The sequence below is a fragment of the Alligator sinensis genome, unplaced genomic scaffold (assembly GCF_000455745.1).
Source record: "Alligator sinensis unplaced genomic scaffold, ASM45574v1 scaffold1092_1, whole genome shotgun sequence".
Lineage (NCBI taxonomy): Eukaryota > Metazoa > Chordata > Crocodylia > Alligatoridae > Alligator > Alligator sinensis.
In genome coordinates, this window is record NW_005842252.1 from 105,354 (window position 1) to 130,600 (window position 25,247).

Consider the following 25,247-nt stretch of genomic DNA (forward strand, 5'->3'; position numbering starts at 1 on the left):
CAAAGCAGAGGTGCATGCAGGCTTGAAGCTGTCCACAGAGTACGCAGCTGTGCCCTTTGAGAGCTTTACTCTGCAGAAGGTGTACCAGCTGGAAACAGGACTGACACGCCACCCTGAGGAGAAGCCTGTGAGAAAGGACAAGCGGGATGAGCTCGTGGAGGCCATTGACTTGGCACTGGAGACTTTAAATAGCCCAGAGGGTGACAGCAATACAAAACATCGTCTGTATGCGGCCTCTGACTTCATTGAAGGTTTGTATCTGGAGGACCAAGAGTCTTGGTGAATGAGTGAGTTTGGGGTTGATGAAAGGTTCTGATGTTACTGTCATGGGGAGAGGGATGCTCTCACCACTGAACCTATAGACCTCAGGAAGCATCAGCCAAGCCATAGTTTCCCAGGACTGTCCCTGTCCCTAACTCAAAGGAGCTTCTTACAGGGACCATGGATAATTTAAAGGACAGCTCTTTGAAAAATTATGTGGTAAAATCAGAACCTTTTTTTCTCACAGATCTGTGGTTTGTTACAGGTTTTTACTCTAGTGAAGAATTTCAGAGCCAACACAACTTTGGAGAAAGGGTGCTGGTTTGCACACTGTTAGTAATCAAACTGATAACTACATCTCAAATGCAAGTTCTGCTTTGTTCTCCATTAGCCCCCTGCAGTCCCTTTGTCTATTTTCAGTTACACCTGTGTAACTTCAGTGATGATAACAATAAAGTTGCAAGATACACCAGAGACAGACTCTAATGACTGCAGTTGCTCACCTAAAATTTGTTTGAATTTGAATACAGTATGGAATTGCACAGATGTAAATCAGAAAAGGTCAAATGTTCCCCCCAGAACATTCCTTATTAGTGAGGATGCACAGAGTTAACTTCTAGACCAGTGATTCTTAATCCGGGTGTTGTGGGAAAACTTTTTTACGGGTGATGCACAGTATTAGCAAACACCTATGTGATAGACAAAGTAAACCCAGAAATTCCAGGTAGGAATTCATAATGTCCAAAACAGTCTGACCTGTTGTGGTCTTTCTGAGTTTTTTACAAGAGATCAGTATCCTTATACCCATTTGACAGAAGGGGCACAGGGAAGCAAAGTGACTTGCCTGCAGTTACCCAACAAACCAGTGGCAGAGCTGGAAATAAAACCCAGCTCTCCTAGGTTGTCCTGTTTAGTCCTTTATTCATTGGGATACATCACCTTTAGATCACATTTCATAGCAGAATCACTTATTAAGGTGTCTGCCCATTCTGGACTTCCTGGTTGCCATTGCCAACAGGAGTGCCTGTGTGTGCCAGATCTGGAGGCAATGGCTTTGTGATGAAGACACCTGATAGTGTAGCTATTGTGGAACGCCCAAGGTATTCTGCTGAGGAGCTGCTGAGAGACAGATAGATATGATCTCTTCCCTGAAGAGTTTCCATCCACACAGGATGAGTGACTTGTTGGGACTGGGGAGAGGACTGTGATCAATTTGAAAGAACATGTATGTATGCCATTGATTTTTGTTTGGGATGTTCAGGGGAGCTTCAGGGTGTTTATGAGAGCTGGGCTCCTAAGTCACTTAGGCTTTTTTGAAAATTACAGCCTTCCTATAATGTTAACATTAAGAAAAGGAATAAGCCCTGCTCTGCTTCCCCTAGCTACTTCTCAAGCTGTTCTACTTGTGGCATCAGAGGAGAGTAAGCAGCCTTATGGGTCTGCTCAGGGATGGTATTCATGCCTATGGGATGGTGTGTATGAATAAGGGGAGAAGCAGCCAAGAGGGGTAAATTTAGCCCAGCATTTGTTGTAGAGCAGATGGGATGAGTTGAATATGAACAAAATCAGAGAAGTAAGATGGGGTAGAGCTGTATACTAGGGCTGTGCGAAATTTCGCCACCAGTTTTGTTTCAACACTGTTTCAACCTGTTTCAAGGTTGAAACAGCAAAATCAAAACAAAACAGATATGTTTGAAACAGCCTCGAAACGAAATGAGGCCAATCAAAACGTGTCGCCATTTCAATGTTTCGCCCATAGGCTATAATGGGGAAGGTCAAAACAGCCTATAACTTTGTCATTTCTGGTCAGATTTAGATAAGACTTGCAGAACTGGTAGCCCCTTCTGAGGGCATAAAGTGTGCCAAGTTTCAGGAAGATAGGTGCAGGGAGGTCAGAGAAACTGCACCCCATATTCTTGAGAGCAAAACTTGTGTCGTGTATGTGTTAAGCCACAGTGGAGTCAAAACTGCAGGCATGCTAGCCCCTGGTGAGGCCACAAAGCCTGCCACGTTTCAAGGAGATAGGTGCAGGGGTTTTGGAGAAACTGCATCCCAACATCCTGAAAGCAAAAATCATGTCACATGTATGTGTTAAGCCACAGGAGAGTCAAAACCACAGAAATGCCAGCCTCTGCTGAGGCCACAAAGCCTGCCACGTTTCAAGGAGATAGGTGCAGGGGTTTTGGAGAAACTGCATCCCAACATCCTGAAAGCAAAAATCATGTCACATGTATGTGTTAAGCCACAGGAGAGTCAAAACCACAGAAATGCCAGCCTCTGCTGAGGCCACAAAGCCTGCCACGTTTCAAGGAGATAGGTGCAGGGGTTCTGGGTTTTGGGGCCCTGCACCCCTGGCTCGGGACAGGGAAAACTCATGACGTGGGTGCTTGTGCAACTGACTGTCTCTGTCTTGGGGCAGTTGATTGTCTGTATTGATTATTTCTTCTCCTTAGTCCTGGTTTTGTAGATGTTAATCCATGCTCGTTAAGTTGTTATATAGTAGCTAAGTCCTGTGTATTGAGCTGGTCCCTGAGTGAATCATGATTAATTGGTAACTGCTAACACAGTAGCTTAGCAGCCAGGCCTGCAGTAGTTCTCCACCTCCCCCAACATCCCCCGCTCCAGTGTCCCAAGATAGACACAGTTGCACAAGCACGTCACAAGTTTTACCTGTCAGCAGCCAGAGGTGCAGGGCCCCAGAACCCAGAAGCCCTGCACCGAGTTCCTCAACAGCTGGTAGGCTTTGTGGCCGCAGCAGGGGCTACCATCCTTGCCGCTTTCACCCTGCTGCGCCTTAACACACACACAGTGTCACCCATGTCACGAGTTTTGCTTGTCCGCAGCTTGAGGTGCAGTTTCTCCCAAACCCCTGTACCTATCTCCTTGAAACCTGGCAGGCTTCGTAGCCTCAGCAGGGGCTAGCAAGCCTGTAGCTTTGACCCCACTGTGTCTTAACACATACACGCAACACAAGTTTTGCTTTCAGGATTTTGGGGTGCAGTCTCCGAACCCCCTGCACCTATCTCCTTGAAACATGGCAGATTTGTGGTCTCAGTAGGGGCTACAATCCCTGCAGTTTTGACCCCCTTGTGGCTTAACACATACACGTGACATGAGTTTTGCTCTCAAGATTTTGGGGTGAAGTTTCTCTGAACCCCCTGTACCTATCTTCTTGGAACTTGGTGTGCATTATGCCCTCAGAAGGCGTCACCATTCCTGCAAGTTTCATCCAAATCTGGCCAGAAATGACAAAGTTATAGCCTGTTTTGACCTTCCCATTATATCTTATGAACGAAACGTTGAAACAGGGTCAAAACGGCAAAACGTTTCTACGGAACGAAATGGAGCAGCCATTTCAACTTGAAACAGAAGTCGAAACAAAACACTGTTCTGTCGAAATGTTGAAATGCTGGTCGAAACGAAACACTTCTGTTTCGCACAGGCCTACACCCATGATGCCAAATACCAACCTCTACTGTGTCAAGTCTATTCCCCAGCCACTAGAGGGCTGTTCTATCACTTCAGCCATTTAAAACTGGACAGCAGCTAGCTGCTGAAACACAATCTCTGGGACATCATGATGGGATCCTTCCTAGCATGACCTAACTGGGTCATCAGTAGGCCTAGAAGAGGCTGTGGAGGTCTATTGTGATAGAATGTAGAGATCAGGGCATTTTTTTCTTTAGTGCATTTTAGTTAGTAAAGCACATTAGACTCCAGGTTGCATTTTGCTTTTTCAACAGAGACATCTACAAGTTATAGGACTAATGTGTCTGCCTATATGAAGAGCTGTGAGCTCTCAGTGTTCATGGTGGGTCTGGGCCCCATGTAATACCATTGAATAAGGAGGCTAGAGATGTGTCCCCCACCCTCCTCGAATTCTTAAGAGGCTTACCCATAGCAGCTGTGAAGACTCAGGTGTCCCTGGATGTTTGCTTGTGTTTATTGTCTGTCTCCTTTATGTTTGTCTTCTGCTGAAAGCTTCTTATCACCTAGAGTAACTCTGCCTGATTTCAACATCTGTTAATCTTTATTGCAGCCCTTTCCGTATCCCAGCATGGTGTTTTAGGTCTCTCTGCATTGCAGATACAGCAAGGTGCATCTGCTATAACAAAAACAAAAGCAGTTCTGCATTTCATTGCAAAAAGCATTGTAGGCAAGACACGGGAGGTGAGAGTGCTGCTCTGCCTGGTCATGTTTATGCTTTGAGGGATCTAAGTATACTTCATTTAGAGAAAAGGAGATTGGAGTGTGGGGGGAGCATGCAATAGCAGTTTTCATGTATTGAAAGGCTGCCATAGAGAGGAGGGTGAAAAACTCCCTCTGCCATGGGGGTGGGGGTAAGTGAGCACTGGCACCTTTTTCAGCTGAGGTGCAGCCTGTGAGGCCCCCACTAAATCCACATTTGTCTCCCAGCTTCCTTATTTAACACACTGCCCATGACTTGTTGTTCTTTCAGTGTTTAAGTTCCTAGGAGATGGCAATGCCCTTGGGGCTGAACTACATCCCACTGCTGAGGATCTGTGGGGCCTCTTAGGAAATGTGGCTTCCTAACTCCCTTTTAAAGCCATTCCTGCACTTCACCATACCTCTGGTCTGGTGTTGGGTCTTCTGCTGGGCTCTCACTAGCTCTGGCCTCTCTCAGGCATACTCCATCTTGGCTGGGTTTCTCCTAGCTCTGGCTTTTCCCCAGGCTGACTCACAATCACTGTGATTAGGCTCAGCTCCTTTCCCTTCCACTGCCTGGGACTTCCTGCCCTTTCCCCTTCTCATATCCTTGCAGGACAGGTTCTCTCAGTCTAACTTGTTCCACTTATTGGGCCCTTCCCTCTTTTCCCTTCTTTCTTTGTAATGAGGAACAAGGGAGCCCAATTACAGGTAAGACATGTGGCAACAGGTTTAAATTGCAGCAAAGCAGAGTTAGATTACATTTCAGGTAAAATACCCCAAAAACTTCCTAACTGTCAGAACTGTAGGGTAGTGGAACAAGCTGCCCAGGGAAGTTGTGGAATTGCCTTCGCTGGAAGTTTTCAGGATGAGGCTAGAGGGGCATCTGCCTGGGTTGGTTTAGGAACAGTGAATCCCCCACCTATGGAGGGGGTTGAGCTAGATGACCCTGACTAGATCTCACCTCCTTGGAAGCCAGAGCAGTGCTTGTATTCCTGTCCTCTTCTTTTTAGGAACAAATTCTGGTCTTTGTACTGATACAAACTAGGAAGAACTCCACTGAAACAACTGGATTTATTTTAGCTTTATACTGGCATAAACAAGGCAATGGGATATTCTTTGAGCCTGTTTTGGGCTTTGCCCCCTAGGCTGTCAGTCAATTGTGCATGTTCCCAGCTATAAAGAAATGTGGGATGATCCAACTCTGGGAGCATGTATGAATGGAGAAGACATGGTAGAGCAAATATGAGCCTCAGGGGTGGCAGCCATGATGCTCCCTGGTGGCTGTGCAGCTCCTGCCCGACTCAGTCTCCAAGGTGGACCTCCCTTAATTGCTTGCCTGCCACTTGTTCTTACAGAGGATTATGTAAGGGAGGCTGCCCATGGGCCTTCCATAAGGTGTGCAAGTCATATCAGGTCCCTCTGGGACCTTTCTAGTCTCAGTTGGGCACTTAAGTTACTCAGGCTCTCTTAGCACCTATAGGGTTAAGGGCTCAGTGCCTGGCTCTTCCCTTCCCTATCCCATGTCCCATGCTTCATGGGTGTTATCACTCATAATGTTAGCTTTACACATTTAGCCCCCTTGCACTCTTGGGCCCCCTGGTCCCATGTGCAGCCCCTCTCTTCTGGGCTCTCGGGCCCCCTGGTCTGGCTCTCCACCCTTCTCTGGGCTCTCAGACCCTCTAATCTTGCTCAGTCCCTTTCAGGGCTTGGGGACCCTTAGGTCTCATTCCCAGCCTCCTGAACTCCCTGTAAAGCCCCACTTTAGACCTCTGGGCTGCTGCACTCCCTGTGGGACCCCACTTGCAATCTCTGGGCTCCTGGTTCTCTAAGGGGGCCTTGAGCCTGCCCCAGCAGGGCTCAAGGCTAAGCCATCAGTACAACTTAATATAACAGCTAGGCCCTCTGGCAGGCCCCAAACTCAACCTGAGTCTAATATAAAATCAAGGCCACCTGCCTGTGTAAATGAACCCCTCTCTATCCCAGGTACCTTTCTCTTATTCTCTGGACTACAGGATTGCTTGCTCTGTCCTATGATCAAGTTAGGAGCTCTGCTGCTAATAGTTCCTGTCTTCATGACTTTCAGGGTGAGACTGCCTAATCAGTTCAGGCCCAGTGCAGTAAATAGCTCCAGCCTGGCCTGCTGCTGGTCAGATGAATCCTTAATCAACTCCTTTCATCACCTGCAAGTGGCCTTTCAGGCTTCCTGCCCTCTTAATGAAATAGGCACAGCCCAGTACCCTGTTACACAGGGGTACAGAGTAATCCTTGCTGTGTGGTAACTTCCAACCCACAGGAAAGTGTGCTGCAGTAGCAGAGCGCCAAACCTAGCAGGGCATATTGCAGCCAATTGATCTTATTACTCATTCATTGATGGTGTAGTACGGTGGAGGAAGAATGAGTCTACAATGCTAGGAAGCAGCTTGTAATATAATAGTCTTGGATTCATTTCATTTATGCTGCTGCATGCCCTTTTTCTGTATAATGCTATGGCCTGTAAATGAGACTGAAGCTGCACGGCTGATTAACCCAGCTGAACATAAGAAGAAATTTGTCTCCTCGATCATGGCACCAGTGCTGTGGCTTTGCAGATAACATTTGGAGAAGAGGTTATATTCCTGCCTTTTCCAGAGTGACCGCTTGAGTTTGCTGAGCCTGGCAGCTCAGGCAAGAGCATCTTTGGTGCCTTCCTTTACACTGAATAGCTTCTGGACCCCATAGCTCTTTATTTGCTGAGGCCGGCTTTCTTCATCTGATATTGACTGGCAAAGGCAAAGTTAACACGTTCCTGGGAGTGGAGAAGGCGACACATCTCAGCTTTATTTAGCAGTGGTGTGCCTTGCTGCACTGATCACGGCAGTATAAAATGCAGAGGAGGAGACCATGACACAAAAATGACTGCAGTGGTTTCCTGGGGTCCCTGAGATACCATTTAGAAGAGTGGATTGGGAGGCTGTGACAGATGACCCCCTGCAGTTCTTCCCTCTGGCCTCTTCAGTGCCAGTTAAACCCAGCCCACTGTAAGGGATATTGCCTCTAAAACAAAACTCATCCCTGAGCTACTTATTTCTCAGCCCAAAGCTGCCAGAACCCCAGTTTGTAAATGCTTAATTTATCATTTGAAAATACACTACCATTCTTCATTAACACATAGAGCCTTGGCACCCTAATCAGAGGCCAGGACTCCATATACATACAAGCACCAGCTGGCAATCATATGGTTCCTGGCTAGCAAATAAGACAAGAAAAGGTACTGACAAAGAGTTATCAAGGGCCTGCAGATAAAAAAAAAAAAGAAAAAGAGATGCTTCAGGCTTGTCTCTTGTGGAAAAAATTTAAACCAGGGCTTTCCAACTTGGTACTGGCTGAGGGCCACAGGCCCTCTGGACACCTGCTGTGCAGGCCACACACTGTGCTGTGCTGCATGGGTTTCTCTCTGCTGTGCTGCACCAGTGGTGGGCATCCCCCCTCAAGGCACTGCACATGTGCTCCCAGACTGCATGGGGTCCCTGGGTCTTCCTGAACCCCCAGCCACAGGCTCCCTCAGTCTTGCATCATCCCGAGGGTGTGAAGGCAGGAAGCGGAAACAGGAGGAAGGAGTGGAAGCCCCAGAGACTCTGCAGGAGGGTGTTGCAGGGAATGGCAGCCAGACTGGGAGCCCATGGGCCCCAGGTTAATTCTTTCAGGAGTGCATGTGGCCTATGGGCTGCCAGTTAGATAAGCATAGACTAAGCCATTGTGAAAGTGTCCTGCAAAACCCACCTTCAGAGAGGCTGCTGTAAAGCACCCAAACCAGAGATCAAAGTCTCAGCCAGTATCCATAGGTGAAGCTCTGTAACAGGGAACACAAGCCTGGTTGCTTGCCTGGAACAGAGAAAGAGGGAAGGAGGCTGACCCCTTTTGAGAGCTGACCTTTGGGAATCACAGGGGAAATGGGATGCAGCAGGCAGCTCAAAAGAGTTTCAAGCCTGGAGCCAGGAAAGGCTGCAAAGTAGGGTAAGCCAGGTAGCCCATTAAGCTAAGCAGCAACAAATGGACAGCAGCCAGGTGACAAATAAAGACTGGGCTTGTGGGTGGTGGGTGTGGAGAAACTCCAGGGAGCTGAGGAAGGAAGTCTCAGCAGATCTAGATAGCAGAAATCTTTTTTTTGTAACCCTGGAGGGTTGGAAAATAGCACATAACCAGATGATTAACCCTTTTGGTTCTCTGTGTTTTGAAATTGAGTTAAAGGATTAGAGGACTGGGAATGGCTGTAGGGGTGGAGGAGGCAATGAGCAGGGTACCTGGTAGGCACCTTTTGCTGCAGGGCTGAGATCAAGAAAGCCAGGGCCAGAAATAGTGGACCTGAGCCAAGGGTGAAAGAAACTGAAAAGGCTGAAGCCTGACCATGGTTTGGGGCCTGAGATGTCTGGTGCTGATTTTGGGCACAGAGAAAGAGAGCTTCAGGAAGAGAGTCCCTTACAAAGGGGTAGATGGAGTGTCATCAGTGAGGTGTGGGCATGGCTACAGGGGTGGCAAGGAAGGAGGCCACAAAAATAGCCCTAAGGCAGTAAGGAAACGATTACCCTGGTCTTAAGGGCAGCCTCCCTCTGAATACATACCAATCACCATCAAATCAGGGCAGGTGAGGAGCAGGAGGTGGAATAGGCTGTGGAATATGGATGGGAAGAGGGAGGGACCAAAGCATAGACCTATCACAAGTTCCATTTCCATTAGCAAGACTATGCCTACTGAGAATTCAGTCTGACTTCACAACAGCCTTTATATATCATGCCAAAGCTGCCACCCGTGGGTTGGAGAGGGGCAGGACATTCAAATCCGTGTCTTTGTGTTTCATAGTACCTTGGTGCCACAGTGCAGGGTCCCAAGACAGAAAGATTATCTGGCTTCCTTGGCTTCTTCAAGTTACTGCAGAGGGCAGGCCCAATTGCAGGGATATAAGTAAGACCAGAATAGGGTGGATTTTCTCTGTCACTGACTGTCTTTATTGCTGCTGTATTATCTGGCCAATGTGCAGGCTGTACAAGACCAGGGAGGCTACCCTGACCCCAAGGCACAGCTAACGGAGGGCAAGGCAGAATCAAACCGACTGAAAGTAACCATGGGGGAAGCTGCTATACTGTGCTTATATAATTCATTTTATATATTATTAATTAAGGTCCCCTTTGGCTTTGATGTTCACCAGTGGTAGGAACTTGAAGCATCATCAGCAGTTCTTTGATTTGGGGATAATCTCTATCACAGCTCATTGATGGGTCTTGAGATGATTAAAGAGTTCAATCCTTGAGCCATGGATCCATTCACAGAAGTTGCAGGTCTTTCCACCAGGAAGATTAGGCTGCAAACTAGGATTTCTCTCCTTTTCCTCCTTCACTCTTTCTTCTCTGCTTTGAGAGGAAGATTCATAGATGTTAGGTGTTGGAAGGGACCTTTACAAGATCATCAGGTCCAGCCCCCCTGCACTTGAGCAGGAAAGACTGCTGGGGTGAGATGACCCCAGCAAGGTGGGCATCAAGATGCTTTACCTTGAAATGGGCTGTTGCTTGGTTGAGGTTGCAGCACCATTGAAGTTGTTTGGAAGGTAGTTCCTCCCATCTCTTGATGTCAGCATCCATTTTCCTGACGTAGGCTTTCAATGTAGTGTTTACTTGGGCCACCGCAAAATCTCAGGCTGTTCCTAAGCTGGGAGTAGAGCACTTGTTTTGGGAGTTGAGAGTAAGTCATCCACACACAATGAGTGGTTCAGTGAAGTTGGTGCTTGAGGATCACTGATTTCTCCCACCACTGATTTTTGATGTCCCTGATCCTCCTTTGAGCTTTGGCTTTGAGGAGCTGATACATCTCCTTTTTCTGCTGAGATGAGATATCATCTTGGCAAGCAGAACAAGCTCTTCACTTCTGGTTGAAGGGTGCTTGGCTCTCAGCTCATTCTCTTTGAACCAATCTTGGTGTTGATGGGTGGTATAGCCAATAGATTCAGCACAGGCCATATGGGGTGCAGACAAAAGTGACAATTTTTGCCTGATCTGACCACAGAAAGCAGTTTATTGCTGTAACTAAACACAAGTGTACCACTGCAAACAGCTTCAAAATGGCTGATCTGGTGAAAATCAAACTGCTTATTTCATGAGGTATCAGATAAAGACGTTTAAAAATTTAGCATGTTTTGTAACTTGTGTCTGCCTTGGAAGGCTTTGCAAAAATTGGTCTGAGTTACAGCTGGGAGCTGCACTTCTGTCTGCTGTGACAACAGTTTTAAAACCCTTCCAGAGCTGCTCAGTGTTGCCTTCATTTGTGGACAGGGCAGAGAGCTTTTCATGAAGACACTGTTGGAGATCCTTACAGAACTTCAGGTGTCGAAGAGGCTTGTTGTTGAGAGCCTTCCACATTGCTTTTGGCTGTTTTTGGTGTTTTGGAGCAAGCCAGATGTTCATAATGGATCTGAAAAGATGGTGATCTGTCTAGCTGTCATCCATTCCTCACATGGCTCATGTGATACAGACATCTATTCGATCACGGACTCTAACAGTAACACAGTTGAGGAGGTGCCAGTGTTTAGAATGAAGGTGTCTCCATGTGGTCTTGTATTTGTTACTTTGTGTTCTTGATGCATGCTTTGCATATTTGCTCAGAAGGAGGATGTGTTGGTTTAGTTTCCTTACTCCTTCCTTCCCAATTGCACCACTCCAAAGTTCCAGGTCATGTACAACTCTGATGTTGAAGTCACCAAAGGAGAATGATCTAGTCCTCCTTGCGAGTATTAATACCTGGTCAAGGTTGGAGAATTGTCTTCAATATAATCATCATTAAGCATTGGGCTGTATGCACTAAGGATGGTGGCATACTGGTTGTTATTGAACTTAAGACAGAAGGTTGTAAAACATTTGTTAATGTCCGCAAGGAGCTCCGTAATTGACTGAGCCAATTCTCCATGACAAAGCCAAAGCTGAAAATGCATCTGTCCTTTGCTGGTTTCCCTTTCCAGAAGAAGGTGTAGCCTCCACCCTCTTTCCTCAGGTGACCCTCATCTGGTCATCTTGTCTCACTCAGAGCTGCAGTGTCAATTTTGTATCTCGCTAGTTGCCTAGAGATGATGACAATTCTTCTTTCTGGCTTTTTGTCATCTTGGTTATCCATCAAAGTGTGAATGTTCCAAGTTGCATAGACCACTGTCTCCTTATCATCTTTTTGACTGAAGAGAGAGTGATTTCACTGGACATGGTTATCCAGCCAGGATTAGATAAGACAGCAAAGGTTTAAGGCACCTTTTCTGGCACCTTTTCTAGCCCCTTTCCCATGTGGGGCAAGCAGAGGAGATCCTGAATAGGACCGTTCAGTCATGGTAGCAGCTGTTGAATTGCACCCCTGTCTCAACGTGGATGAAAGACCTACTGCCCCTTTGTATGGAGTTAAATTCCACTCAAGTGAGTAAAGCTTTTCTCCTTCCTTCTTATCAGGACAGCAGCCTTATTCGGTTGCATCCACAGTCCCAAATGATTACACTCTAGTTTGATTTTGGAGCCTGACTTGGCTACAAAAGCAGAAGTCTCAGCCATCCGAATATGTAGGAGAAATGTCTTTATGCACAGAATTATTTTGAAAGCTTCTGTGACATCTTTATTTTTTTGGTCATTTGTAAATGAAACAACTATAATTTAAATGGCACAAAAATCAATTGTCTTGCCTACATCGAAACTGGGGAGCTGGCATACCAGCTTTACATTGAAATGTGGATCTTCATGCCTCACTACAGAACTTGACTCCGAGACTGCAGGCTTTGCAGGTGCTGCAACCCACAGCCTGCTTCAAGAACAGGCTTGATTCACTGATACCTTCTGGCTGCTTTGTGCTACCTGCCAACACAGAGTAGCAGTAAAACATGGTTTAACCAGCCAGTAAAGCCAGGTTTATAGCTGCTGTGTCCTTTTGGAGCAGTGTAAATTAGCTGGAATTTGTTGGTGAATCTGACCCATTATTACACCTTAAGAAATAAGATTTTAGCCTGATTCTTCTGAAAGCTGCTTCAAAGACACCAGCAAATTAATGCTTGCCTTTACCCTGTGCAGTAGGGTATATAGAGTTAGTCTCTCTGTCTGACAGCTTGGATAGATGGAAGCAGAGAACTCAACATACCCAAGGAAAGACTGTCAAAAGTCAGGGTGAGAATTTAGATATATCTGTGAAATCACTTGAAATGTTGCCATTGGTTCAATAAGGCCAGGTATTTCCTTGATGATATAAGTCCAAATTCAGCAAAGCAGGTTAACACTTGAGTCAGTGTCCCATTGACTAAAATACTCTGCTGATTTGGGATCTTACTGACATAGCGAATAATAGGCTACTACAATGTTTTCACTCTTGTGAGCTACTTTTGCCTCTGGTATCTGTCACTGCAGTTGTCCACACCAATCCCAAATCAATAACTGGCAAACAGTAGGCTGCTCTGAAATTGTGAACGTGGATGATTGCATCAGAATTCCTCTTAGCACATACATATCCCCTATGCTCCATTCCATGTTTTCATTGCTTTTCTTAATGGAAGGAGAGCATTTCTCCCAGCAGCTTGTTAAATGGAAATGTTTCTGCTGTATGATCTAGATGTTTTAAAATAAATAATTGCTGCCTCCCCCACAGTTTCTAGACAGAAGCACTTGTGTTTGGGATCAGAGTGCAAACCTGCTTCCTTGCATTTGAGTTAAACAACTTCTCTACAGTTTTGCTATTGCATGAGAATACTTTCCATAATTTCAGACAGTTTGACTTCAAGTAGGAATAGTTGGCATGTGCTGGAGTTTTCCATTTTCCTTGTTCAAAAATAAAAGAGAATCTCCACTCTTGTGCTTGTAATTATTCCCCCCATATTGCTGATGTCTGCGCTGCCTCTCTTTTTATACAGATACTGTTTGGTTATTATAATTCTTTCCCCTCTTTTTCCTTCCTCTCTTATGTTCATTGGGTTTCTGCCAAGTTTTGGAGTGTTAAAAAGCAACAGAGAAAGGCAATTTTTAGTGTACATCATCAGCAAGCAAACACCTTTTGTCCTAGGTACAATGTGATTCCAGCCAACATGGGTTAATGAAAGTCTATTGCTCATTGGGGCAGGGCAAAACTCATGGCAACTCCAATTTACACAATGGGAAGTGAAGATGAAAATATTTATGAATCATTCACCTTCATGCAGGAAGGAGATAAGAACAGCTTTTTTGATACTCTCCCTAATGCATCTGAGCACTTCCCAAAACAAAAACTAACAACTGAATGAATGTACTTTTTATCAATAGGGGCAAAAGCCTAGAAAGAACAAGAGGAGCATTGTGACTTTGGCTTTAGTCAGTAAGAACATAATAAGCAATTGTTTTGTAGTTGGGATTTTAAACAAGGACGTTCAGGCAAATCACAGTTAATGTCTGAGCCTAGAGTTAATGTCTAAACGTGCTATACAACCAGTCAGCCAGCTGTGTAAGATATCAAAAATTCATTGCAGGTATATAAAGATCTTACACAGAACAAAGAATAAATCTTTTCCTGTAGGGAGTTGAGGTTCCTATGGGCAATATTTTAGTTCATAGGTAGCATGAGGAAGATTGTAATGAAAGTTTAAAATAAGTTCTGAAAGTGAATGAAATGATTGGACTAAAATTAGAAATATATTCAAACACAATCTTAATTACTGCTGCTAGGGAATGCAATAGAAATTAAGTAGTAAGCACAGATCCGGAAAAAAAGATAAAGCCAAGTGAACTTTTGCATGTTTTTATTGAGGTCAATGGGACTTAAGCCTGTATTTAACTACTTTGCTGAACTGAGTCTATAATTATCTTGCATTGAACAGTATTTCATTAGGACTCAGTAACTGTATTGTGGTCAGCACTGTAAGAAATAGCTGAGACGCTGCATTGACTGTTATCCATTAGGATAAAATCAAATTTGTCTGAACTGCAATATAGAGAGTGAGCTTTTTTCCATGTCCTCAGAATGTGAATGCAGTTGGCAAACTAAAACCCTGAGATTATTTTCCCTGGTTTTAACTGTTCTTATACCAGTATTCCTATTGGTTTTCTGTCTTCCCACCTTCTTCATGTTAGAACCCTGTTTTTCCTCCAAAGCTGTTTCTTTTGGTCATTTCCAAAGTAGGCTTCTGAGGCTCTTCCATGGTTCTCCTCTATGTTTAACAATGCAGCCCATCCCTGGTGTTGAAAAATCTGGGATTAGTTTTCTTTGGCATAAATTTACTCAAAGCATTCTGGCAAAGCTTAAGCATGCTGCTTTGTAGAGAAATGGAAATTTTTAAACTAGTTGATCTACTAGAAGCAATAAAAAGAATTTGCTATCCTTTTTGATATTATAGCTACTGTCAAACTTTAAAAAATGTTCTGTTTTTCTTGGAAACTGCTTAGTGACATGTTTATTTTTTAGTAAGTTTTGTTTCTAGCCATGGCTCATCTTCTGAGAAGACGGCTCACTTGATGAATTCTCTAAAATCCCATACCTTATTAAAAATCTGTAATGTTTTTAGTCATGATGGCAGTAATCAAGTCATTCCTCAGGGAACCGAGGGAGCCTTAAAGCAGAAAGGAAGGATGTTCCTGTGGTTAAGTGAGTAGCCCCTGACTCAGATGTGGGCTCAGGTCCTAGCGCTGCTATAGATGTGTTTTGTGGCCTTAGATGAGTCTCTTAGTCTCTGTGTCCTTCAATTCTCCATACATGAAAATGTGTGTTCTGCTCTATCCTGCTCAAGGCCCTGAAAAAAATATTGACCTATCTGCTTTCATAACACACCATCAGCTTACATCACAGAAAGCAGCAAGCAGGAAGAGGATGCATCCATTGTATGAAGTGTTTTTCTGGAATTTGAGGAGGCTGGAATAGGATTATACTTAGGCTTCTAGTAGGTGGAATAAGATCTGGCCACAAATGTGTTTATTTGTAAAACAGTGCTACAAGGGATGCAGGGAAGTACAAATCAAAAACATCTGCTTGATCAAGTAAGCTAGTTGAAATGATTACAAAAAGGACACCTTTATGATGATGATTCAGTAGCAATGAGCCAGCATTGCTTCTGCTAAGGAAAATAATCTCACTAATCTTTTTGAAGTTTGCTGAACATATCAATGAAATAATGGGAAGAGGAGCAGCAGCCATTGCCAGTTGATTGGAATTCTTTTGGCAAAGACAAGATGATATCAGGGAAACTAAGCAGCCATGTGGTGAGAGAGAAACTACTGTTATGGACTAGACAGTGACTAATACAGAACAGAAAGCATGATAATAAATTATTATTTGAATTGGGTCATGTGTACAAGTCCCCCCCCCACCCCCAAAGGAAAAAAAGTGCCTTTATTAGATTTCTTTTAGACAGTTATGTATCCATGTGTTTTGTCTCTTGAGTTCTTTTAAGAAATAGAAATCTAATCATACTCTTATGTGAATTGTAATTGCTAAGATAATTTGAAAATAACATTTAAGAATTAAGTATGAAAGAGAACAGTTCAAATGTTAATGAGCCTGGCTGCAACAAATGTATTTATTCAAATGCCCATTGTAAAGATTCATACGTTACTGCAGAATAGGTGAGCTGGGCTGGGGGAGGGGAGGGTCTGCATGCTACTATGTCTGCCTTACAACCTCAAACTAGAATTTCAGTAGTGCCTGGTACTTGCTGTGGCTCCTCACAAGCAGGTAGATTTCACCCATTTTGTTAAACCAAAGAAAACATCTTACAGGAATTTAAATAGAAATATATCACCAAGAACTGCTATAATTAACCACATAGTGTACGACCCCTGTTAAGAAAGAGACCGATGGTTTTAGTACCAGACAAAGCTATTCACTGAGAAATCACTGGGCAAGAACTATGCATACCAGAGGTTCCTCACCAATCACTCTTGAACTTCATGGGCACTGACAGATGTGCAGGCCCCCTCTCTAATTCATAGTGCTTTACATAAAGTGCCATGAGTTAGAGTTCCTCCCCCCACCCCTGATCCAACAGACATTTACCTGCTGAGTCAGTGTGGGGGGCAGGGGGAATCACATCTGCCTGCAGGGGAGGAGCATCCTCTCTCTCCAACCCCACCCCCCCGCTCCCAGCTTGGGGGGGGGCGGGGGAGGAGACAGCTATCAGCAGGAGGGGAGGGAAGAGGGGAGTGGGGAAGGGGAAGCCAGAAGCAGTGAGCTGTTGGCTGGGGCTTGCCTGGCCTGAGGGGGAGGGCTGTCAGGGGCTTCAGGGTGGGAGGGCTCTGATCCACCTGCCCCACCTCTAAAGAAGAGTGCCTTTATCTGATACCTCATTTGATGAGGGTTAATTTTTCACGCAGTCGACTACTTTAAAAGCACTCTGCAGCCATGAATGTATGTCACAGCACAGCTGTAGAGCACCTTTGGGGGGGCTGATCATGTGAAAAATGTAACTTCTGTCTTTGCCCCATGAGTCTGCTGTTGTGTGCCTCAGGATGTGGACAAGAATAGAAAATTCACCAGGGCAAGGGAATGCAATTAAAATATAACATTGATATATACTAACCTATCCCATTACAAAAGGAATTTAGAGTTTAAAAGTTTATTGTACTCTCTGAAGTCCACAGGTCTTCACATCTTAGAAGTCTCTGCTCCAATAGGCAGATCTCTCTGAATTAACTATAGGGAAGTCACCTAGGTACAGACATCCATGCCTAATAAAGACATTAAATAATTTCCATGTCTTTTCATGATTGTTCAGGTTGGTGATAGAGATTCTCGTGGCTGCTAGGAATGTCTCTTAGACATTTTCAATGTTGGATTTTTCATTGATGCCTAGTAAAAATTCTTCAGAAGGAAAGAACCTGAAAGTGCAATCAGAAAACTGTTTCTCTCAGGGATGAACCTAACATACAGCCTAGCAAGCGCTCCTTCTACCTTCCCCTCGTCTCATCACAATGGACATAGCGCTCTGGATGCTATCTATGTGCAGCTAGAACCTCTTGAAAAGTAAGGAACAAATGTATAGCCAGATCTATTGTCATGGCATTCAGGTACTTATAACACAGCTAAATCTGGCCAGATTTTTATAGGGATTAGACAGATCACATCCCTCAGTCTAAGACTGTCTTCCTGCTGGATGGTGAGAGCTGACTCCAAACAGTAAAGGAACTACAGCACATCCCGTTTTGGAAAATGAGATGTCTCATTTATCTTTAGTCAAATCTAGGTTAGATGAGTAGTCTGGTATTGCAGCTTCTTCCTGAGTTGAGTATTATACTAACATTTTCCTTTTTTCATGTGTTTCCAACAGGCATCTACCGAACCGAAAAAGACAAAGGCACGTTGTATGAGCTGACTTTCAAAGGTGACAGGAAACACGAATTCAAACGAATTGTTTTATTTAGACCATTTGGTCCCATCATGAAAGTAAAGAATGAAAATATCAACATGGCCAACACACTCATTAACATCATAGTCCCGTTGGCCAAAAGAACCAGCAAGTTCCGACAATTTATGCAAAATTTTAGGTGGGTTTTATTTTATGAATCTATAATAGCTATCTTTATTTTTTGGACAGCATGTTGCAGTTAAAGTAAATACCAAGGATGTTCCCAGTGAAAAATCTTATTTTTCGCAGAAATTCAAATTAGTTTCTTACAAAGAAATCCATTGGCAGTCGCTTAGAAAAACAGAATATTGCACCTGAACTGCAATTAGCTTTACCAGTGGAAACCAGTGGAAGGATTTATATAGCGTTTATCAATCATTTTGAATTGGTGCCATGTGTGCTCAACATTTTATCCCATTTGAAACTCAGTATTTCCATCTGGAAGAAAGCACTTGTCAGAGCCACTTCAATACACGTGTCAATCTCACTCCATAGAAATACTCTCGAAAACAGGGGTCACTTTAGTATCCCCAGACAGCTTGCCAAGCTCCTCAGTGAAAGGACAGATGATTAGCTACAAAGAAACAATAAAAACTATTCTTGAACTCAAGGATATTCTCTCCTTGTTACTTTTGATCAAGACTCATTTTTTATTTCCTTGTCCTTAAAATGTGGCTGTGGCATTTGCAGGAATGGATTTAATTAAGGTGCATTGCCAAGTGTGAACTAATAATAACCTGGCCAGCTACAAGGTTTGCATTTTGATAAGTCAGAATATTGTGAGGCTTCCAAATAACTTTGCTGTCCAGAAGAACTCAAATGTTGAGAGACGCAGAAATTACTAGCTGCTTGATTTCTTCACCCTTGAGAATTGTTTGAGTAGATCTCCCTTACCTAGTTTTCAGGGACATAACTAGAGATTGCAATATGCAGAAGAAATAGAAATGAAGGCGTGTGATTTTTTTTTTCTTCTTCAAGTTTCCCTTTCTCTTTTTAGTATTGAGGTAGCACCTACTGGCTTTGCTAATTAGCCACATAATTGCTACCTTCCTGCCAGTGGCCTTCACACTATCTTCCATGTGGCTGGATGGGCCATTTCAATGTTCTGAAATCATAACACAGGTAACAAGTAATAACACTTGTCTCCTGGCTAATAGACAACTATAAATTATAAGACACCCCATCCTGCCAGTGCATTATAAGAGAAACAACATGTTTGTGTCTGGGTGCAAAGGTCTCTCTCTCTCAGTGGAGTTACACCAAGAGACAATGTATCCTGAAAACTCCCATTATCACCCTGCCATCTCAATTAAATATGCTGAGCATCAGTTGGGAAAGCAAACCTTCATGAATCTGTTATGTCTGTTCTAGGGAAATGGGCATTCAGCAAGATGGGAAAATTCACCTCACTGTGGTTTACTTCGGAAAAGAGCAAATGAATGAGGTGAAAGCAATACTGGAAAACACCTCCAGGTAAGTATGGTCTTCTTTTGAAACATGACTAGTCACATGCAGTGGGGGACCCGCAGACCAGAGACTAGACATCCATTTGATTTCCTTTCCCCAGCCCTGTCAGAAGGTGCTAACAGCAGTGGAAGGACCATTGTCCTTCACTTACTGTCAGTTAAAATAACATTACCTTGGCAATTCCCAACCTGTGCTTGCGCAACACTGGCATTTCAAGCTCTGGGGCAGATTTTATGAACTCGGCCAAATGTAACTCCCACTTTACATCTGAAATGATGATCAGTCTGGAAATGATTAGCCTTAAATTTCACTGATCTTTAGGTGAACAGCTTTTATCAAATGGGGCTGAAGTTTGACTTGGAGAGACACCTAAAAATTGGGATTTGTAATAGAACCTAAGGCTAAGTCCAAGCTTGTGTCAACCTAGTTTACATTGCCAGGGGTGTGAAGAGGTGTGATCCTTGAGTGACATAGCTCCTACAAGCAAAAAATAGCTACTGTAGACACATTTATACTAGCAAAATTGTACTTTCTACTGCTGTAGCTTATTTTCATTGTGGGGGCTGGTTTTACTGTACTGGTGTGGAGTGCTCTGCTGATTTGATATACCTTGAGGCTCCTTTGAAAATCCTAACTTTAAGTATTTTCTACACTTGGTGAAAGGCCCTTTGCCTTTTCTCTACTTGTATTACGAGCTAACAGGAAAGATCAGGACTGCTGAATACAGATCAATGTCCAACTGTCCAAAAATATTTTTTGGCATAAAATGGGATTTTGGGAAATGTTGATAGTAGTGCCAGAGAGCACATCTCTGCAGTCCATTCTCTGACAGTGTTATCAATGGCAATATGGTCCATATGACTGTGTGCTCTGATGGTTTAGCTCCAGGGTTACCAGCCTTTTAGGAGTGGCAGGCCAAAATCACATAGCTCAGACCAAAGGAGGATGCTGCATGCAACCAGGCCGCTGCCACTTCCCCTCCCACCAAGTTGCTGCTGACTTGCTTGCAACCTGGCTGCCATCACATGCTGCCAACATCCCAGCTCCATGGCCTGTGTGAAATTGCTTGATGGACTAGGCTGCAAGCTGGAGGTTGTAGGAAAGTTAGTCTAGCCTTTAGGTTTGGGAGCAGCAGCAAAGCCAGACTGAAGATGCCAGCGGAGGCAGGGGTTGAGCTCCCCCAACTGGTGCTGAGATCAATCAGTCCCATGCTAAGAACCACAATGAGCTGTTCAGTCCCAGCTGGGGTTGACCAGTCTTTCTGTTAGCTGTCTTACCTGATTGACTTTGGCACAGGCTTAAGGACAGTTTAAAAAGCTGCAAAATGTATCTCACACCTGGAGTAACTTCCTGACTCTGCATATTCTTAGCCTCACTTCCTAGATCCTGCCTCAGTTTTGTTCTCCACACCTGCCCTTACCCACCTTCCGTTCCCACCCAGCATCTCAGGTCCTGGCCTCTGGTGTTACCATTCATATTTTAAAGGATCTTTGCTCCTTGCCTCTGACCCTCTCTGACTCAGTTCTCCATCTGCATAATGGGAATAACAGTGCTAACCTATGTCACAGGGATGGTGAAGAAAAATGCATTAAAATTTGTGACATTCACTGGTGCTGAGAGCCAGAAGGGTACCAGATATGATAGATTCCCTATTTCTGAGAGCTTGTTAGTTTAGCAGAATCCTCCTTAAACTGCTGGTTCAGAATGACTGATAAGAAAGCACCATGTTTTTCCAGATTGCATCCCAGAGGCATTTTTAACAAGCTACTAATAATGATTATCACTGCATTCTCTCAGTAAGCAATTACCTGTTTTTAGCTTGCCTATTTTATCAGCTCCTTGGGACAGACAATATGTACTCCTCTGTCTTGTACAGCTCCAGCTACACTGATGCTTAACAAAGGCCAAGTGATAATTAAAAGGAGAAAAATAGCACCATTTGCAGTTAGCAGATACACTTGCAGCTCACAAATGATGACACAGCAACTTTACTGTCAAACACAGATGGGATGTCAAAGCATTCGATTTAAGGCTCTTGTAAACGTGAATTAATAGCATACTGGGTTCTTCTGTCTAATGAGGTTAGTCACTATGCACCTTCTGTATGCTGATCCCTAATTAGTGCCTAGTGAATTAAGAAACAGGCATCAACAAAATGCTGATTAACCACCGAAAATAATGGAACTTTATCACGTTTGGCATGCTTCCGGGAATTTCAAAACAGTTGTAATTCTTCCATGAAATTTGGGTCATGCCAGGTTTTTGTATCAAATGTTTCAGGAAGAATATGGAAACACCTTACAGAACAGGAAATGGAACAAATAACCACATTTAGAAGCCAATATAACTGTGTGATGATATTATATATAGCCATGCCACCATTGGAGGAGTGTGTATAGGTTTCAAAGACCATGACCATTTGGAGTTTGCTTTTCTTTGATGTTTTGGGGGCTTTGATGTTGTGCTGGCCAATGGTAGCAAACTTGACTGCCTCCAAATAACTAGGATGGGAGTTCTCTTGGCACTGGCACATGCTACAGGAATCTGAAGCTTCAGGCATCCAGCATGCTTCAGAATCTCATGGTGCTAACTGGGTGTTTCTTTTTAGAGTTGGTTTGCTTCTGTAAATTGAGCGTTAGCTTGTGCTGCATTCTCCTTTCTTATTATCAGGTCCAGTTTGCCATATACTGGCCATGCCTACACATGCATTAACACTCTTTAGTTAATGCATATTAAATCTAGTACCTCCATTGTGAGGTAGTAGGAAAACGCGCATTAGCCTGTCCTAATGCACATTAACTAAAGAGCAAGTTTTTTTCAGTGATGCTTTAATGCGCATTCAAATAGGCTAATGTGCATTAAAGCACATGTGTAGATGAGCCCTGAGTACATACACTCAAACAAACTTTTAATTTTGCATCTTCTCCTTTTAAAATTTCTCTATATGACTTTTAAATACCAATACTGTTTTAATTCAAGGTTTTGCATGGAAAAATGCCTTCATAAGACCTTAAAATTTACCCTTCAAGGGCCAGCCTTCCAAAAGACCAGGAACTGAGCCTTTGAAAAGCACAGTTGGAGGCTCCAAAAAGACACTGATCTCTTTTTAAAAAACTGACCCCTAACCTCTTAATGCCTTTCTTTTGATTTTCTTATTGTATGAATACCTAATTTGCAGAATGGCAAAGAACCAAAGTTCTAGCTGAAGTCCATGACAGCTGTTTGAAAATCAGTCCCCAAGTCTCTCGTTATCCTTGGCTAAGCCATTCTTAGTGAAATCTTAATCTGCCTATTGCACACTAGTCCTTTTTCACACATGAAGTATTGAAGTAATCTGTTTTTCTATAGTAAGCCAAATGATATCTCATCACAGGCAGGGAATCCAAGCTAGAGTTTTCCAGGTGGTTGGATTTATGCAGAAGTGATATTATAGAACACAGAGTATGCAAAATTGACAGGTTTATCTTGTGGTTTGGGACTGACCTCAAGACTCCCATTGACTTCCATGAGTTTTGGATTGTGTTCTTTTTGATAATTTTTAAATAGTTTTGACTTTAGGTATCAAAAAGAACATTGATGCAATCACAATAATATATACAACAACTTATGTCAATAACTATTAAAAACATTGTTAAAATTTACAGATTAGACTTAAAACAGAGGGTTTATCATTGTATTAAAAGGGGGTAGAGCTATTTTCTCCTCCCTATTTTCATGGTCCATCAGTATTATCTCAGAAACAGTATGAATGTTACAGTGACAGGTTTCTCTTCCCATATTTCCTGGTGTATGGTATAGCACAGAAAAACATCATCAAGTTGTGACATTTTTAAAAAATGTATAAAACCATAACATTTTAATATGTACATTTAAAATATTTTAATTTTGCTTATATATGTGGTAAAACAAACACAAAGGTTTGGCTATGCCTTTGAATCCCTTAAGCCTCTTCTCCTGGGCTGTTCCTCCTAGATCAGCTAACTTCAAGAATTTCACCTTCATCCAACTGAACGAAGAATTCTCAAGAGGCAAAGGATTAGACATAGGGGCTCGAGTTTGGAAAGGAAACAATGTTGTTCTCTTTTTTTGTGATGTGGATATATATTTCACAGCTGAATTTCTCAACACCTGTAGACTGAACACACAGCCAGGTACGACTGCTCTGGGGTTTACTGATTTGGGCAGATTTGTATTTAATTTTGTAATAACTATATGTTGGCAGAAGGAGAAGGGAAGTTCAGCTAATGCAAGGTTTTCAGCTATTCCAGGGTTTTCCCTAAGGTCTGTGTAACAGTATAGAACCTACAAGACTGATGGTCACACTTCAGTCAAGGAGAAGGTAAAAAGTTTTCGGCTCCCCCTACAAGCAACACCTTGCTTTTGTTGTTTTGTTTTCTATGGTCCCTGCATGCCGTGTTGTACAACTATATCCCTAGTTTCATATTCTGCACCCAGACCACAGGACTGTGGGTCTAACCCCCCAAAAATGCAAGGCAACAGAAGTCTGTGTTGAATTCAGTGGAGCTTGGCCCAAGCCCAGAGCTTGTAGAGCAGAGGGGAGTGCATTTTAGATGCAGTTTGAGAGCATAAAACAATGTACCAAATAACTTTCTTTTTAAATCTATTGTGATTTCTAGGGAAGAAAGTGTTTTATCCAGTTCTTTTCAGCCAATATAACCCAGGTATAATTTATGGGCACCATGATTCTATTCCACCCTTAGAACAGCAGCTGGTAAGTAACTAGCTCTCAAAATGCATGCTCTCAACTGTACATAACATTTCCTCTTCAGAAAGATGGATGTGCTCTTGAATGAAATTTCACTGATCTGTGTACACAGAGATGTGACACATTGAAAATGGAGCTTATTTATTCCCCTCATGACTGTGGTGTTCAGTGAGTTCTCTGGCAATGCTTTCCAGTCAAATAGTTTAAAGTGCTGCTTTATTTTAAAGCTTGTTTGATATTTCTGCGTGGAAGCTAAAAATTTCAGCTTAGCCTGTGTGTCTGCCAGAAGCTACATTATGATCAACTTGCAGCAATTCTACCTTGGGGCAGCTTGGGATGATGGAACCTGTTGATGCTAACTTCTTTGGGTTAGCATCACATTATATCAATATTTCTCAGCCTCTTGTTTTATGAAGCTAAACTGGATGAGTTTTGGAAAGACTATAGCAATTCATGGATAGATGATGAAACAGGTAATTGTTCAACAGTTTCCTTAGGAATCCAGTGGATTGTCCATTACCTGAGGGTCTTTAAACTGAGATAAGACACCTTTCTAAAAGTGGGGCTCTAGTTCTGTGGTTCTCAATATTTTTAGACTTAAGACACTTCTTGTTAGACTCAAGGCTCCCTTCAGAAGACATCAGCTCTTAGGTTTCATTTGTTTTTTACTACAGAAAAAAAAATTAAGTAATTCTCTTGCAAAGAACTCAGAAAGATCGTACAGGTCAGAATGGTTTTGACACTATAGCTTCCTACTTGAAATCTCTGGTTTTATCTTGTGAATCATGTGTAGATATTTGCAGACACAACAGCACCCCATGGCAGCCTTAAAAATATCTGATGGCACCCTGGCTGAGAATCACTGCTTTAGGTCAGCCACAAGTTGTTGGGATCCCTGCAGAAATCGCCAAGTGAGGTTCTATACATTATGTTGTGCAACAGGAGTCAGACTACATGCTTATAATGGTCTCTTCTGGCCTTAAAATTGATGGACCAGAACCTCTGCTAGTGTCAATCATCGTAGCTCCGTTGCTTTCCACTTTGCTCTAAGCATCTATAAATTCTAAAACACTATCCCTGGGTGTGCCATCTTAGTTATGGCAAGATGTGTCCAGCTGAGGAGAGGGGGAAGTAGAGCATAGAGGGTCTGGAAGAGTCTGGGTGACAGAGGCAAGCAGTAGTGTTCTTTCTTTGGCACTCTGGCTGCACTTTTTGGTGGGGTGGAAGAAAGTAATTGCCCATTTCTCCACGAACACTCAGAAAATCAGTGCATTCCTG

General features: G+C 43.3%; 1 protein-coding gene and 1 long non-coding RNA gene across 6 annotated transcripts in view; one reads left to right on the top strand and one right to left on the bottom strand.

The window, feature by feature from the left end:
* LOC102388865 overlaps positions 1-5,050 on the bottom strand; it is an 18,583-nt gene extending 13,533 nt beyond the window's left edge. For all 5 annotated transcript variants that reach the window (XR_324313.2, XR_003094990.1, XR_324312.2 and 2 more), the window contains exons 1-2: positions 4,851-5,050; positions 4,157-4,366 (exon numbers count right to left, since the gene is read on the bottom strand). This is a non-coding gene — a long non-coding RNA (uncharacterized LOC102388865). The remainder of the gene's footprint in view (positions 1-4,156; positions 4,367-4,850) is intronic.
* CSGALNACT1 (chondroitin sulfate N-acetylgalactosaminyltransferase 1) overlaps positions 1-25,247 on the top strand; it is a 105,836-nt gene that overhangs the window by 72,804 nt on the left and 7,785 nt on the right. Inside the window, 5 exon segments of the mRNA XM_006027559.3 lie at positions 1-251; positions 17,699-17,915; positions 19,148-19,249; positions 23,216-23,394; positions 23,881-23,975. The exon segment at positions 1-251 is cut by the window's left edge and continues 29 nt beyond it. Of these exon segments, the coding sequence (XP_006027621.1) occupies positions 1-251; positions 17,699-17,915; positions 19,148-19,249; positions 23,216-23,394; positions 23,881-23,975 (844 nt within the window).